The sequence below is a fragment of the Astatotilapia calliptera genome, chromosome 17 (assembly GCF_900246225.1).
Source record: "Astatotilapia calliptera chromosome 17, fAstCal1.2, whole genome shotgun sequence".
In the NCBI taxonomy this organism is placed as follows: domain Eukaryota; kingdom Metazoa; phylum Chordata; class Actinopteri; order Cichliformes; family Cichlidae; genus Astatotilapia; species Astatotilapia calliptera.
In genome coordinates, this window is record NC_039318.1 from 21,786,219 (window position 1) to 21,801,456 (window position 15,238).

Consider the following 15,238-nt stretch of genomic DNA (forward strand, 5'->3'; position numbering starts at 1 on the left):
CTGCTACACGTTCATCTTAGCTTCATCTGTTCAAAGGATGCTTTTATTGGGTTTTTTCCAGCTCTTGTAGATGGTTTCTTTTAAAGTCTGACCTTCTTGTTCTTGAGTCTAACCAGTGGTTTGCACCTTGTTGTAAACGCTCACACCTACCTCCTTGAGCGTGTTTCTGACTTGGTTATATTGATTTGTAAAGTTAGTTTCCTTAACCATAAATATTTCTTGCATCGTGCACTTTTCTTCTGTTGTCTTTTGCTGTTGCTGAGATGCCCAGTTGTTTTGAATGAACCAGATTGCTGCTTGATTGTTTGGCTACTCCTTCAGGCTCCTTCATGTGCACTGACATCTTGTTGGACCTCATGTTTAAAATATAACAATCAAAAGCCATAAAATGCAAATGCAACACTTTGAAATAGCTTAAAAATGGAACAAATCTTTCATTTGTCATGAAATAACAGGGGGACAGGCCTCACCTGGTCATTAAACTGCTTGACAGTCAACTGTTCAATTATTTTTCAGCGTTTGATATGACTGTGTATAAAAATAATTGTCATTCCTAAACAATGAATGTAAAATATTTGGTTCAGATTGAATTAAAACGGAATGTCTGCACTTTATTCAAATCTTGATTATTTAATTGAAAATTCCTGGTGGTGGACAGAAAAAACTTACTAAAACTGTATCTTTGTGCAACTCACTATGGAGCTAAATAAGTGATGATACCTTTTCTTAATTACCACATCCATTCATTACTTTGTGTTTTATAAGTCAACTTCATTAAATCAGTAAATATTGTACAGCATACAGTAAATACTGAGTAAGTTACTGGCAATAGCCCAGAATTAGCATCAGCATCAGTCAACCAATATGTTAGTCTGGTTCTAGATTCGGTAATACGGCTGTGATCAAACTGGTTGAGGTGGTACAGAATATTTATACCATGCAAACACTTATCACAGCACACTTTCTGCAAGAGAGGTAAAACACAATGACTCTTGACTTAAAGGAATGACACCGTCGACATGAGAGACTGAAAAAGAACGAACAAATGAACACACAAACTCGTGAATATTATGCTTTTACTAAGGAAAATACTTTATTTGTTTGAAAGCATAAAGACAGAAAGGCTGGTTTTACACAGAAGCAGCGAGGAAATTCAATTTTATTTGGAAAAAAGTTTTCTGGCGTAACAAAAGGGCAGCGTGCTCATCTCGAGTCTCTGATGATCTTTCTGTTCTGGCAGTGAGAAATGTGTAAAGAGCGTCATTGAAAGCTGACAAATCCATTTCTTGATATTGACAAAGCTTCAAATGCATATTTTGGCTTTACAGTCTGTAGATTTGGTCAAAAACTGTTGTTTTTAATCCTGAGCTGTAAATTACCACGGGTTCTGGGGTTAACTTTAATTTAAAAAGCTTCTGTTACTGATTGGTATCATACAGCTGACGGCAGCAAAGCTCAGACATTTAAAACCTATGTGTAACACACTTGAGGTGGACAGTTAAGACACTTTAAAGTCACTGTGATCTGGAATTAAGCTAAACAGAAAGTCAGGACAAAGCCTGCGGCTAAGACGTCTTACGTTCATAATTTATCAACAGCACAGAGCCCAAAATAGAGTCAGAATGAATAATGGATTGGTTCACAAACTACAGATCCCAGACACATTTAGACGTTCTCATTTATTAACAACTCATATTTACAAAAATATAAACTTTTTTTTCCCCATTTCTCGAAAGAAATATTTTTGGCAAATGCTGTAAAATAGCTGTAAAAGACTCCTGGAGCTGACAGCTAAAGTGTGCAAGGCAAAAGTGTTGCAGGATTTAAGATAAAAACAAAAAAAACATGATACAGAAACTGAATCCGTGGTTTCAACTTAAATGTCCAATCACATGCTGTTGTTTTTTTCTATTCCAATCTGATTTTACACCAAGAGTCTGATGAGATCGATACCATTCATAGCCACTTTCAGATGAGCTAAACTTTTCGAAGTATGCTAAAACCTCACTAGACAATGCTCAGCGCCAGAATGAGGCCAGCAGTGTCTAAACAGTAAATAAGAAGCAGTTAGCTTAGCTCAAGCTCAATATTAATCATGCAGGTATGACAGTGGTATCAATCATCTCAGTTAGCTCTTTGCATTTTGAGGTCAAATGGGCAAACGTGACCTATAAAGGAACAAAAATAAAATAATTTTGCAGGAAACCACGTCTCAAATATCAGCTTCTGACTGGCACACGGTGACTGTCGTACAAAAAGAACCGAAGACCAGCTAACGGGGTCCCCACGTGCCAAATATGAACGAGAATAACCCACTTCAGGTTGGGTTTGAACATTTCAGTCAGTATTTCCTTGAGGAAATAGAAAGAATGTGAGTGTAGATTGAATATATTGTTTTAACCCAGTTAAAAATGTTACACGAGTGCAGCAACCCCAAGCTAGGCCCTCGAAAAGAAAAAAAAAGAATATATAAAAAGAGTACAATAAAAATAAAAAGACAAAACACAGTATGAACACAAACAAGTATAAAAATGGGCTGTACGCATTACTGGAATGAAATAAAAACATTTAATAGCAATAAAGAGCAATAAATTTTGAAAAAAAAAACATCAACAAAAGCGTCTATAAATATAAACGGTTCTCATCAGTGTCCTGTAAAAAGCCTCACATGTCATATTTTAATATAATTACCCCTCGAATAAATGCCACACTCTCTTTGAAATTCTCTAAGTGTGATTTTTAAACACAGTGTCTCGAGCCGGATCAATTAAAACAACTACAACTGGTAAGTTGACTTGTGAAAAACTATTCAGTGCAACTTTAGTTCAGAAATTAAGGCAACCAGTGCCCCTCTACTCTTTTTTTATTCCTACCATTACAGTGTATCTGATTAAGCAGAGATGGCATTAAAAAGAATGACCTTAAAATATCAGCAGTGGAAGCTTCTATATGAGGTTTGCTCCAGGACACTGAACCATGCTCCAGAGAGGGGTCAAAGGTCATCGTGGGGAGTAAAGGAGGAAGGATTGGGGTTTTTTTTGGTGTGAATTTAAATCTCAGGAAGTCTCGTTGACTGTTCTCTCCAGCTCTATCACTTTACTTCTGCTCTCGTTCGTCCTCTGCTCCAGAGACCTGAGAGACACAGAACAACTGGATGAGATTCAGTTCACTACAATAAAGTCTTCTCTGTGTCAGGCTCAAAGGAAGCCAACATATAAGACGCCAAAACTCTGCTGCACCTCAGCAAACGCTTAACCATCCAAACATACAAAGATGGTCTATAACTAAGGCGGATGGGAGCCCCCGCAACAACAAACAAAAAATGTCAATTTTAACTTATATAGCACATTTCATTCTACCTACACTCAATGCGCTTAACAGAAAATACAAACACAAAAACCTGTGTAGGTTTTCAGTGGCTTAAAGCAGTGAAAGCAGCACAATAATACATGAAAACACACACACACGGGTATTGAGTGTAGGTCTTTGTGAGCAGAAAGGCTCCGAGTCTGTTTTTGAATGTCAGCACAGATGATTGATCTCAGGTCAGCAGGCAGCTTGTTCCAAAGAACAGGACCACAGTCACTGAAGGCCCCCTCAGCACACTTGGGTCTGATTCTACGAACACTGAAAAGATCTGCACCTGATGACCTGAGGTGTCTGACTGGGTTATAAACAGCGCGGAGACGAAGGCCACACAACACAACCGCGCCGCTGGATTCAGACTTCTCCACTAAACTAAGATTAGTAAACAAAACTACAATAACCAAAACCCAACCTAAATATATTTAATGAACCAAAACTGGGTTAGCAGCTGAGGACTAATGACCTGGCTTTATGTCAGACTGTTGAATAATGGTGGGCGGATCGATGTTTGGCTGTGCTAACCTGCCTGGATATAGAGGCTGATGTTAATTTTAACTTATATAGCACTTTCATTCTACCTAAACTCAATGTGCTTAGGGCAGGGATAGCTCAGTAGGTAGAGTGGTTGCCCCATGATCGGAAGGTCGGGCTTCGACTCCACTGATCGGCTACCCTGAGGTACCCCTGAGCAAGGTACCGTCCCTACACACTGCTCCTCGGGCGCTATGGCTGCCCACTGCTTCACTGGGTGAATGGGTTAAATGCAGAGGAGTAAGATTTGTGATTAAAACAAGACTCCCAGTGTGCTCAGAGGAGGTAGTGTTAGTTATTACAGGTCATGGTTATCTGCGTTTTCACGAGCATCATAATTAAAATTGTATCTATGGTAAATCTGTGAGAAAAGTGAGGTTTTAATCTTATCGAGAAAGTTAAAGTGGGTGAACTCTTTCTTTTGATCGAGTTCAGGTATTCTGTTTACTCCCAGTACCATCATCATCATCATCATCATCATCATCATCCGAGTACTCCTCATCGTGCTGTGTGTTTACCTGTGCAGGTGAAGGAGCAGGTTTTTTGACGTCTGTGTGTCGTTGCTTTTATTCCTGAAAGGTGGGTGTGTTTCCATCCTGGTGGGCTCAACCCCGAGTTTCTGCTGCTCTGAGCGGCGCCACGCTGCCATCACGACGGCTGGCGTGTCCTCCCATTGGTCGGGATATTCACCACCCAGGCCGAGGAGGTGTGGCTGTTCGTCTTCGAAAGTCGATAACAGACTCCTCGACTTAACTAAAAGTTGGGGATAAGTGCTTATTAGTGCCTAATTTTTGTGAGGAGAAAGTATGACTGTGTGGTGTCAGGAAAATCATTTTTAGTTCCACACTCACTCACACACCAGCCCACACACACTTTATAACTGTGTAGCACCACATGTTATTGTCTGCCTGGTGAAAAGACTGTGCAGCCTGTGGGTTTGTGTGTGTGAGTGTGTGTGCATGTGGGCAGGATGGGAGAGGAAACTGAAATTGATTGTTAAGAAAATTATATCTGGTTTCTCTTACAAAAGAAAAAGTGCGTGCATGTGGGAGGAAGCAGAGAGGATGCAGTGAAAGGTCAACGCCACTAATCAGTCTCTGTAGCTGTAGGAGGCATCTGATTAGCAGCAATGTTATAATGGACCACCAAAGTTTAATAGCTGGGAACTAATGATTCATTACAATGGAAACAGCAGGGCAGGTCACTTAAGCTGAAATGACCAGGAAAGGTGACTCGAACTGTGGGTGTGTGTCCACACTCGTCTCAGCTCCACACGCATGAATATACGGCTTCATACGGAAAATGCAAACATTTCTGTGTAATCAAAGTATCAGCGTAACCATGGTGATACTCTGCCTCTGAGAGCCGTTGGACAAATGTACAATTGTATGTTTTTGATGGAAGCAGGAAAAAGTCAGGAACACAAAATGCCATCAACTTTTCTAAAGTTCATCTGAGGTCATCTATCTGCCCTGCCAGCAAAAAGCTGTTTAGCAAACATCTTTGAAAAACATCTGGGGTATTTATTTGTGTTCATATTTTGCTGTTTTGTTCAGTTTTATTTTGTTTTCATGCAGAAAACCCGACTATGCCAAGTACAATATATTCATACTTTCCTCTCATATTTACATTAATATTTAACCGTCCCAACAATACTATATTTTTGCATTTACGTTAGGCATGTGATTAGGCTAAATCACGCTGTAACTACGCTGAGTAAGGTGTATTAAACATGTGTATAGAGTGCGGGTTGGTGAGTGTGACTACCTGTAGCTGTGTAGGACTCTTTGACATCCAGCTGTTTGGAAGCGAGGCCCGTTTCAGTGATGGTGGAGCGTGGCGTAAAGCTGCTGGGATAAAAACTCCCCGAAAACAGCGCGAAACACAACACAACCACCTACAGAGAGACAAACACAAAGAGAAGAAGAAGAAGAAGGGTGGAGAGAGGGGAGGGAGAGGCAAATAAATTATGAATCACACATAATGCTACGCTGCTAATGAACGATGGGAGCAGATGTTTCTAATTCAATATTTTAATCAATGTTTCATCAGCACAATCTCTGTTAATACACACACACACACACACACACACACACACACACACACACACACACACACACACACACACACACACACACGTACCATTAAGCATGATGATGTCTGGGTGCCAACCATCCTGCAGGACTTGGAAACTTTTCCTGCCACGGCTGCCTTGAGAGACTGCAGCTGCTGCAGGAGAGACCTGTGGAGAAACACACACACACACACAGAGGTTACACACACACACCTGAGTGCATCGTGCATGCTTTTTTCACCATATAGACAATCTGCATTTAATGTATCGTGTAAAGAGAGTGCAAACCATTACAGCTTAGCACAATAAAACACCTGCCTCACTTTACATTTCTTCCGACTCATTTTTGAACTCGGTGACCACAAAACACACCGACTCCTGGCTTAGAGTTGTTTGTGGGTCTGTGATCTGTGTGTCAACACTGAAGACTGCCTCGAACATTTTCTCAGTTTTGTCAAAGTGCTGGAAACGGCGTTCGCACCACGGGACACCAAAGTATGAGCCCAGTTTCTAAAGCCTCTCTTTACAAAGTGCTAAGAGGGTTAGCTATACAAAAAAAACAAAAAAAACAACTACACAATGTGTCTAAGCTAGAACTCGTGACCAGAAACCAACAATAGAGCTAAAAACACACAACATAATACCTGACACGGCTAACCCAGTTAACCTCGATCCTTTAAATCTGTTGGTTTTCTATGATTATTTTTAAATTTCCTATCTTGATGTTTTTTGTCCAGCTGTTTCTGTCTCTACACTCAGTGTAAGTGTAACTGAATGTAAGTGTGAAATGAAAGCAAACAGCTTAGAACGCACTGACATGACACGATCCATGAGATATTTTTAAAATAAAGCTTAAAATTTAATTTCTCAGGGGAGAAAGGATCAGCTTATCATTTCAGACACACAATGTCTATTCATTGAACAACCTTTCTCCATATTTTTTTTTAACTTTTGTTTCTTTATTAATTTTTTAACATGCAAAGACATTGTTAGTTGTTATGTGTGTGCTGATTTGTTCTGTTTTGTTTAAAAAAACAAAAAAACATTGTTGTAATCTGAACAGGGGCCCGTTCTTCGTACGTCGCTTACTACATCCAAGATCAAATGACACATCCAAGATCAAATCATCGCGCTAACCGTGAGCTCGCTAATCCGGTTCCCCGAACACACCTGCTGTTGACGATTACTACAGCTGGACGCAGGAATGTGACATCACTGGGTGTCGTAAAAGGGGCTACGCATCGATAGTAGAAACATTGATCGGCAACCCGCTGATTGGTCGGCGAAAATGTCGAAGGGGCGTGCTCGGTATTTTCCGGCAGCAGAGCAAGAACTCATGAGTGAGGGATTTCAGGAGTTTCAGAGTTTAATTAAAACGCAAGAGAACACTGCAAAGGCTGCAAAAGCAAGGAGAGAGGGCTGGCAGAAAGTTGCTGACAAATCAAACTCGTAAGTAATTTAATAATAACAATAATAATGGAGTGGATTGATATAGCGCTTTCCAAGGCATCCAAAGCGCTGTACGATACCACTATTCATTCACTCCCACATTCACACACTGGTGGAGGCAGCTACGGTTGTAGCCAGGCTGCCATATCGCGCCATCGGCCCCTCTGGCCAACACCAGTAGGCGGTAGGGTAGATCTATCATATGACACTATATTGTCCAATATCATATGGCATTATATTATATTATAATATGTTATATTATATCCCCTTTCACATTAGAGCCACAACAGGACCCACAAGAATATGGGAACAAGTAAAAGTGGAATACAGGAGTATTCTACAGAATGGTAATATTTATCTCTTAGATTGCTTTGCGTCTCTTGGCAAGGTAATACTGGCCTGTAATACTCTGTTAGTTTGTTCATAACAGCAACCAAGAAAAGGGCAGAGGAAAAAAAGACAGGTGGTGGTCCTGCACCCCCTCGTCAACAAGTTGGTTAAGTAAATAATACCCTCACGGGAATATCGATATCTCTCTATGAGCACACTGTCGCGCTGAGCTAAAGGATCCTGTCTGTCCCGCAATATACGCTGAATTCTGAGGACTCTCCTTATCAATCTTGCACCTTCCGCAATGGGTGGCTCGCGTATACGGACAGGACATGGCTGCGACAGGCTTCCCAAATCCACCTTCACTTTTATAGCCATGGTCTCTCATCTTGATTACACGAAGTAATTTACAATTACTACTCTGAAATATGAATTACATCTGTAATAATCACATACATGTAATAGAATGTTAATAGTTCATTTCCCTTTTTTAGGAAATGACCTGTATGTATCTGTGTGACATCAATAAAAGGATCAAGTGCTGCATTATCTTCAGTTACATTGATAATATTTATTTATGGTGAAACAGTGGAAAAATATCGCTGTTGCTTTCGTATAAATGAAGCGGACATACCTGCGTGGCCGCGATCTAATCCTGTTTACATGAAGTAAACCTGCTCCCGAGCAGGTTTACGCTTACGGCTCTGTTGCTATGACAGCAAGTCCCGGATGAGCTTCGGGGAACCGACTGATCCAGGATCACGCGAAATCGTCAACAATCGAATCCGGCTAACCTACTTAGCGAGGTACGAAGAACGGGCCCCAGGTTTGCAGACTCTTCTGTACTGCCATCTCCAGGACTGAAAAATGAAGCCACTGTGGAAGCATCAGAAAGCTGCAGTTCCTCATCTGGCCACTTGAGGCAGACTTCCAAAGTGAGTCAGATCCCATAGACTTACATGTTAAAATGTCCATTTTACAGTAGTAATAAGCATGTTTTACAATTTGGGGTTCGATTGATAGTCTCCCTCCCCCACCCCCATCCCCATTCATTACCCCCACCATAAGTGCATGGTGGTGTTTTTATTTTATAAATATTATTTATCCAGATATTGGCTGCTGTGATTGACAGATAGGGGGAGCTGTAGTTGTGTACCGGGCCTCATATTTGCTAATCGGAGTTGCTTAACTGTACCACTCTTCTTTGTTTGTGTTGTTTGAGCTTTTTTGAAAGAATTGCCTTAATGGCACTGAAAACAACAAGGTGGCAAGCTTCAAAATACAGACTACAAACCCACTGGGTGACTTCATGGTGGCTTCCATCTTTTATATACAGTCTATAAAAGTTATGCAAACTCATTGAATTGTGCGCCCACACATTCTGCATGCTAATGTGAATGATATCGCAGTAAATTACATCAGCATCCTTATTGTAAAATCCAGAATTTGCACTTTAGTGAAGAATCTGCTGTTTATTTTTGCACAAGTCAAACATTTTTCTGAAATTTTTCTTTCTCGTTTGCTTCATTAAATAAGGAACTGAGCTTAACGACAACATAAGCTGGCTGTCCAGGTGTCCCAGAATAAAAAACACACACACACCACGCATGCAACTGGTTCATTAAGTTTTTGACACTGACAGCAAAGCCCACTTTAACCACTGAGTGCAAAACAAGCCCCAGAACAGCTGTGTTCCAGGCAGCTATACTTAACACAGTGCACTCAGTGGGTGCACGCACGGTTCATCCATGCATAACGAGAGCAAACAGCGCTGTCTATCTGATGCAGGGTGAGCTTTTCACATTAAAATAGCCTCATGATTATGCATGGATGCAAAATTGCAGCTGAACACATCCACGGGGAGCTTTTGATTCAGCTCTATTTGCAAATAATAAAAGCGAGTCAGTGTTTCCCCACTCATTCTCCGTGCTTTTCTCAGCTGCACTGCGTGATATAAAAACAGATGCCTTTAGAGATTCACAAAGACAGAGGGAGAGGGAAAAAAAGCCAAATCCCCAAGGATGTGTTAAATCCAGCATGCGCCCAGGGAGGGACATTTTTAGGTGTGAACCCGTCCTCCCTCATGACTTTCCTGGTGTTTTGATTGTCACCATCCCAGAGTCTTTATGACACACTTGTCATCGCCTCTGTCGCTCACTCATCTGTGTCGCCACTGACAGAGGCTGAATCTGTAAAGAGCCCAAATAACTGGACTACCACCTCAGTTATCCTTTTGTTTTTGTGCTCGCGTTCTCTAATTCAGAAAAATTCCTCGTTGGAACTGCTGGAAGTGCTTCGTGAAGACAGTTTACTTACCTACCTTAGGCCAAAAGAGGAGGGAGAATTTGATGTTTGACCAATAGGGGCAATTTAAAAGCATCTTGCAGGAAATAATTAACTTCTATGTGGTAATTTTATATTTTTATGTAGTTTCAGAAGTTAAGGATCTAAAATGGGTCCGTTACTGTGCATTAAATCAATCCTATACGAGGTTAAGACTGTGAGTCCGTGTGTGCTGCTCTTACTTGTTTGTACACTCCAGAGTCTCCACTTTCCTGCGCAGCTCGCTGTTTTCGTTGGAGCAGGTCTCCACCCTGTGGTCAGACAGCAGTACTGCAGGGTCAGTGACTGAACGCCGTTCATTCATCAGCACCACTTTCTCCCTGTTCTGACTCTAGCGTGATTTATTTGTAGTTTAAGAACAGCTGCTTTCACTCTGCACACCTCGGTAATGCCGAGATTCACCCTGATGATGTTTGAATGTGGATACTTTAGATGACCTAGCATTTTTTCTAAAAGGGGACACTAAAGTTTATGCAGCATTAATAGCTGTTTGCTATTTGTAGTGATCCTGACATTGTTTTTCACATGAAAGAGGAAAAAAGAAGGACTTACTTCTTCTCCAGAGCATCCATGTACTCCTTCTTCTTCCTGCGACTCTCTTGAGCTGAAATCTGAGAGATGGTGAAGGAAACAGAATCAGAAAAAGTAGAAAAATCAGAAATTCGCCTGACATGACAAATATTTTCTTGTTTTTTGTTAACTATTTTGTTCTAACTTGCAGTAAACATATTCCTAGTCTTTTAGACTCTTTACGGATGATCACGGATGCTTGCTCAGATCATCCAAAATACGAACTGTGCTCTACATCGGCACCTTGTTCTTGATCTTCCTGCGGATCTTCTTAAGTGCCTTCTCCTCAGCTTTGGTGAGCGGGAGTTTGTTGGGAACAGGGTAACCTTCGGCCACCAGCGTGCGGCGCTCTTCCTCGGTCAGGATCAGCGGCCCAGAACCCTGCAGTTTCTACAGGAAACAACAGATAAACGTAAACATTGTTTACAACTTTGTAAAGAGGGAGGATGTCTAAAAAATGCTTGTGAATTTTACACTATAACTTCTTTTTTGGCACGATAGTCTGCACATATACATTAGGTTGTAGAAGGGATGTGAAAGGAGTGGAAAAGGTGGAAAGTCCAGTAATATTCATGGATTGCAGAGCAAAAACAGCAGGAAAATTATGCAAAAAAACCCAGTTATTTTAATTACATCAGCTGGAAACACGTTACTCTGCTATTCTGCTCTCTTTGAGGTTTGATGGGCTTTTAAAATTTCCTTTAATCTTACATGAGGAGCGGTGAGCAGAGGCGAGTTGGAGAGGGAGGACGAAGCACCTCGTGGTGACACCTTCAGGCCAGCCTGGGATGGAGGGGGGCTGGTGGGGGATGTGGGGCAGGAGAGGCCAGGCAGGGCGTGAACGGGGCTTTGGCTGCCCTCTGAGTCACTGCTGTGGGAACTCGGGGGAGTGGGAGGCATCTGTAGAGACTCCAGACCTAAAACACAGCGGCTGGATTGTTAGCTATTCATTCAGTCTCAGAGAAAACAGAGAAAAATTATAAAAATTTAAATTTAGAAACCATTTTTGATGCTCAGGGGTTTTCAAACTCAGCTGTGAGGTATTTAAACAAATCACCAGCAGGGGTCCTCGTAGCACACCATTACAGAAGTGCAGCAAGTGGAAAGAGAGGAGAGGAAAGAACTGACCTTTTGGTGAGAGATTGAGGAACTGGTCCACTTCATGAGGCTCCAGTTTAATTTTAGGGCTGATTTTCTCCTCCTTTATCTTCAAACAGAGGAAAAGACAAACAGGAGGTGTTAAAATGTTACAAACATTAAAAAGAAGAAGAAAAGAGCACAAATATCTGATTTAACCATCGTTTCTCACCTTGATGACTTTGCTCTGGTTCACTGTGACCTGAACCGAGGTGGCAGCAGGGGCCAGGGCCGAACCCTCGGACGTTTGGGACCCCTCACTGGTGGCCAGAGAGAGGGAGAGCGTGGGGAGCAGGGAGGGAGTCTCACACAGGAGGCTCTCAATGGCTTCCTCCTGCTCCATAGGCCACTCGGCTGAATCGCCATCGGACTCAGCTGCAGAGGAGGCAAAGCGTGCTCCTGTTAGTGCTCTTTACCAATGAGATTAGATTAGATTAAGGTTTATCTACCACTGCACACAATAATACCAACACTTACCAACAACAGTAGCAGAGCAGCTCCATAAATATTACGGTAACGGGTAACAAATACTGGTTTATAGAGCATTAATGCTTCATTAGCAATCTTAACTTTTGAGTTTTAACTTTTGTTTAAAGTCCTTTCACAATAAAAGCTATAAAAGCCTTGATAAAGCAGATTTAGTGGTAAGATGCTGTTTGACTGTTTTCTGTCTTTTATTCTTTCTTCTTCTGATTCTGGTCTGATTCTCAGTGTGATGACGTGAGAATCAAAGCAGGGATTTTACATCACGAGCCACATATTTTGAATTTAAGTGGGCCAGACCAGCGAGACTCCACTTTCTCCCAGTGAAGTTCATTTTAACTACACTTTTAATCCCAGCGATAGGATTTGTATCAAAAAATAAAAAGTCTTTAAAACCAACAGCTGTGATTAATAATCACTGTGAGCTTGAGGACAAGCACCCCGGTGCTTTTGATTGGTTGTCCTTTAAAGTCACAATCTTTGTGTTGGCATCTCACCTGCTTCGCTGCCGTGCTCTCCGGTCAGGTGTGACAGGGGTGACTGGGGTCGGCTGTCACCGCACAGCGAGTAGCTGTGCTCAGCGGTGATGTGGGGCGGAAGAGGGGAAGACGGGGACAGGTCGGCGTCGTCGTCTTCCTCCATGGACTCCACCGAGTCTCTCCCCCCGGACAGGAAGGGGTCGCTGAGCAGCTGACCCAGCAAAGCATCCTGGGAGAGGTCGTCCAGCAGCTCGGAGAAGTGCTGCAGGGAGGAGAAATAAAGCACTATGAATTTTCAGAGGATGTTTAATTTGAACTCCTGTCACAGACATGCAGGAGGAATCAGACAGATAATTACATAAAGCCACATCGTCGGGAGCCTACGACCGTCAGTCTGTAATTACAGACTATTAAACTCTTTATTGGCACCTTGCCTTGAGGTTTCCCTCAGCTCTCCCTCAGAGAAGACTAAAGCAGCCAATCAAATACTCAAACCTCTCCCCCACTAATCACAGCTTCTCTTTCAGTGTGTGTTTGATTCTCAGTGTGGTGACACATTTACCAAACACATACAGAAGTTTGCAGACAAGCCCTCTTCCTCCCAGCCTTTGATCCCCCATCATCACATTCCTTATCTCTTAGGCAGGTGAGCATGTGTAGATCTCCCCCCTGTGATTGGCTGTTATGACTTTAATAAACAAAAGGCAGCCAAAGCAAAGTATGCTGGAGATTAGGCCTTCCTCTGCTCCTCTCAGCATGCAGAAAACATGCAGACTAGACCTCCAAGTTCAACAGTTTTGGTCCCCAAGACAAAGGAAAACAGAACATTGATGTCTTATCCTATCAGATAAACCCAAACATACTCAGTTTAAAGCAATAAACAGTAGATAAAACCATGAAGTCCTCACTTTGCAGTCGCTATTATACAACAAATGTTGTATAATGTTTCTAGAAAAACCACCAACCAGTTTATATCCGGTCTGTCCAGAAACACTACATGTACATGTATGAAGGGATAATTGAAGCAATTTAACAGAAATGGAAGTGTACACGGGTTCAAATATGGACGTCGATGCCAAGAAGCCACAAACTTTAAAAGGTGGATATCACCGATTCAAAAGTGAAATAGAATCACAATGTTCTGTTCTGAAGTTAACCATGTAGTTAAAGTGTTTTTGCAGAACATTTGCAGAACGTTATAATGTCGTTCATTTCTGAGTCGGTGCCAGGATTCAGAAAACATCATTCGTCCTGCTACAGCAGTCGCCGGCATGGAGGCAGTTATCGTTTCAGCCAAACTAAATTGTGAAATAAGATAAAACTGCATTACTTTCATTCAATATAAAATAAAGTAACTGGTAATAAAGTTACTGTAAGTCTGTTTGAATATAGTCTACCCTTGGTGCCTCTGTTTTGTTCCGCACTGAGCTCGGCTGGAAAAGCTCCCTCCTCCCCTCAGTTCTGCAGCACACTTACAGTGATATTCATCCACGCTCTACCCTTACTCACTCACTCATAAATAAAAGCTATTTAAAGCAGTTTAATCTGGAAATAATCTTGTGTTTTTTAAGGTCTCCCATCCCCTGTCACAGTTATCGAGCCGGGCTATGAAAGCAGGCAGGCCTGATTTATATGTTAGCAAAACACTTATTCAATGCATAAAAATTGCTAAGAGGAAATTAAGATTACAAAGATTATGAAAAAATATAGGCCATTACTTTTATCATGTGTGCAGTTTTTCGTCCTTTTTAGATTGATTTATTAACTCGTCATATTCAGTTTGGGGGAAAAACTGGCAAAAAACATAAGTACCCGAGTAGGTGGGTAACTCTTTTCCTCTTGTGTTGCCTCCCGTGGGTAACGCTTGTTTCTCTTTTCTTTTCTGGAATTGGCACTAGGAGTACACAGGCATGTACAAACATGTGATTTATTTTGACAAACACGTCTTTTTCTTACTTTTAAATCCTAAATCCCCTGCAGTTTTGTCACTGATGAACTTCCGTACATGTTTATCTCCTTGTGGTGTTACTGTCTGCTACGCTTTCTATTTGAGATGTTTTATCGCTCTTATATATCATTGTATCATTCTTTTAAGAAACAGAAATGATGTACAGTTACCCTCAGGGATCGCATACATTTCAAACTCAAAGCTACATTTTTCCAGCCCTGTCCTCGCTTGAACTCGCTGCTTCAAAAACATTTGTGATGCAACTTCAAGTTCTGCTGGGACACAAAATAAGAAGCAGGTTTCCAATTGCAGTTTCAGCTACATGGGACTTGGCCAGTGTGAGAGAAGAAAACCATTTAAATTAGAGACACGTGAAGAGCAAGACGAGGAAAACAACCTATTACGACACCGATGGTTTGGACAAACTGTTATAAAACAACAAAACAGACAACAAAAAAAGATGTATACATGAATGAGAAGAGGGATAAAGAGAGAGTGAAATCAAGATGCAGGAAACGAGGAAAGAGG

General features: G+C 41.5%; 1 protein-coding gene across 1 annotated transcript in view; it reads right to left on the reverse strand.

Moving 5' to 3' along the window:
• Window positions 1-1,068: 1,068 nt before the first annotated feature.
• Window positions 1,069-15,238, reverse strand: part of creb3l2 (cAMP responsive element binding protein 3-like 2) — a 37,490-nt gene continuing 23,320 nt past the window's right edge. Inside the window, exons 2-12 of the mRNA XM_026146737.1 lie at window positions 12,781-13,024; window positions 11,973-12,175; window positions 11,792-11,870; window positions 11,375-11,580; window positions 10,907-11,053; window positions 10,646-10,704; window positions 10,276-10,344; window positions 6,040-6,139; window positions 5,665-5,794; window positions 4,416-4,650; window positions 1,069-3,132 (exon numbers count right to left, since the gene is read on the reverse strand). Coding sequence (XP_026002522.1) covers window positions 3,057-3,132; window positions 4,416-4,650; window positions 5,665-5,794; window positions 6,040-6,139; window positions 10,276-10,344; window positions 10,646-10,704; window positions 10,907-11,053; window positions 11,375-11,580; window positions 11,792-11,870; window positions 11,973-12,175; window positions 12,781-13,024 — 1,548 coding nt within the window. The 3' untranslated portion in view covers window positions 1,069-3,056. The remainder of the gene's footprint in view (window positions 3,133-4,415; window positions 4,651-5,664; window positions 5,795-6,039; window positions 6,140-10,275; window positions 10,345-10,645; window positions 10,705-10,906; window positions 11,054-11,374; window positions 11,581-11,791; window positions 11,871-11,972; window positions 12,176-12,780; window positions 13,025-15,238) is intronic.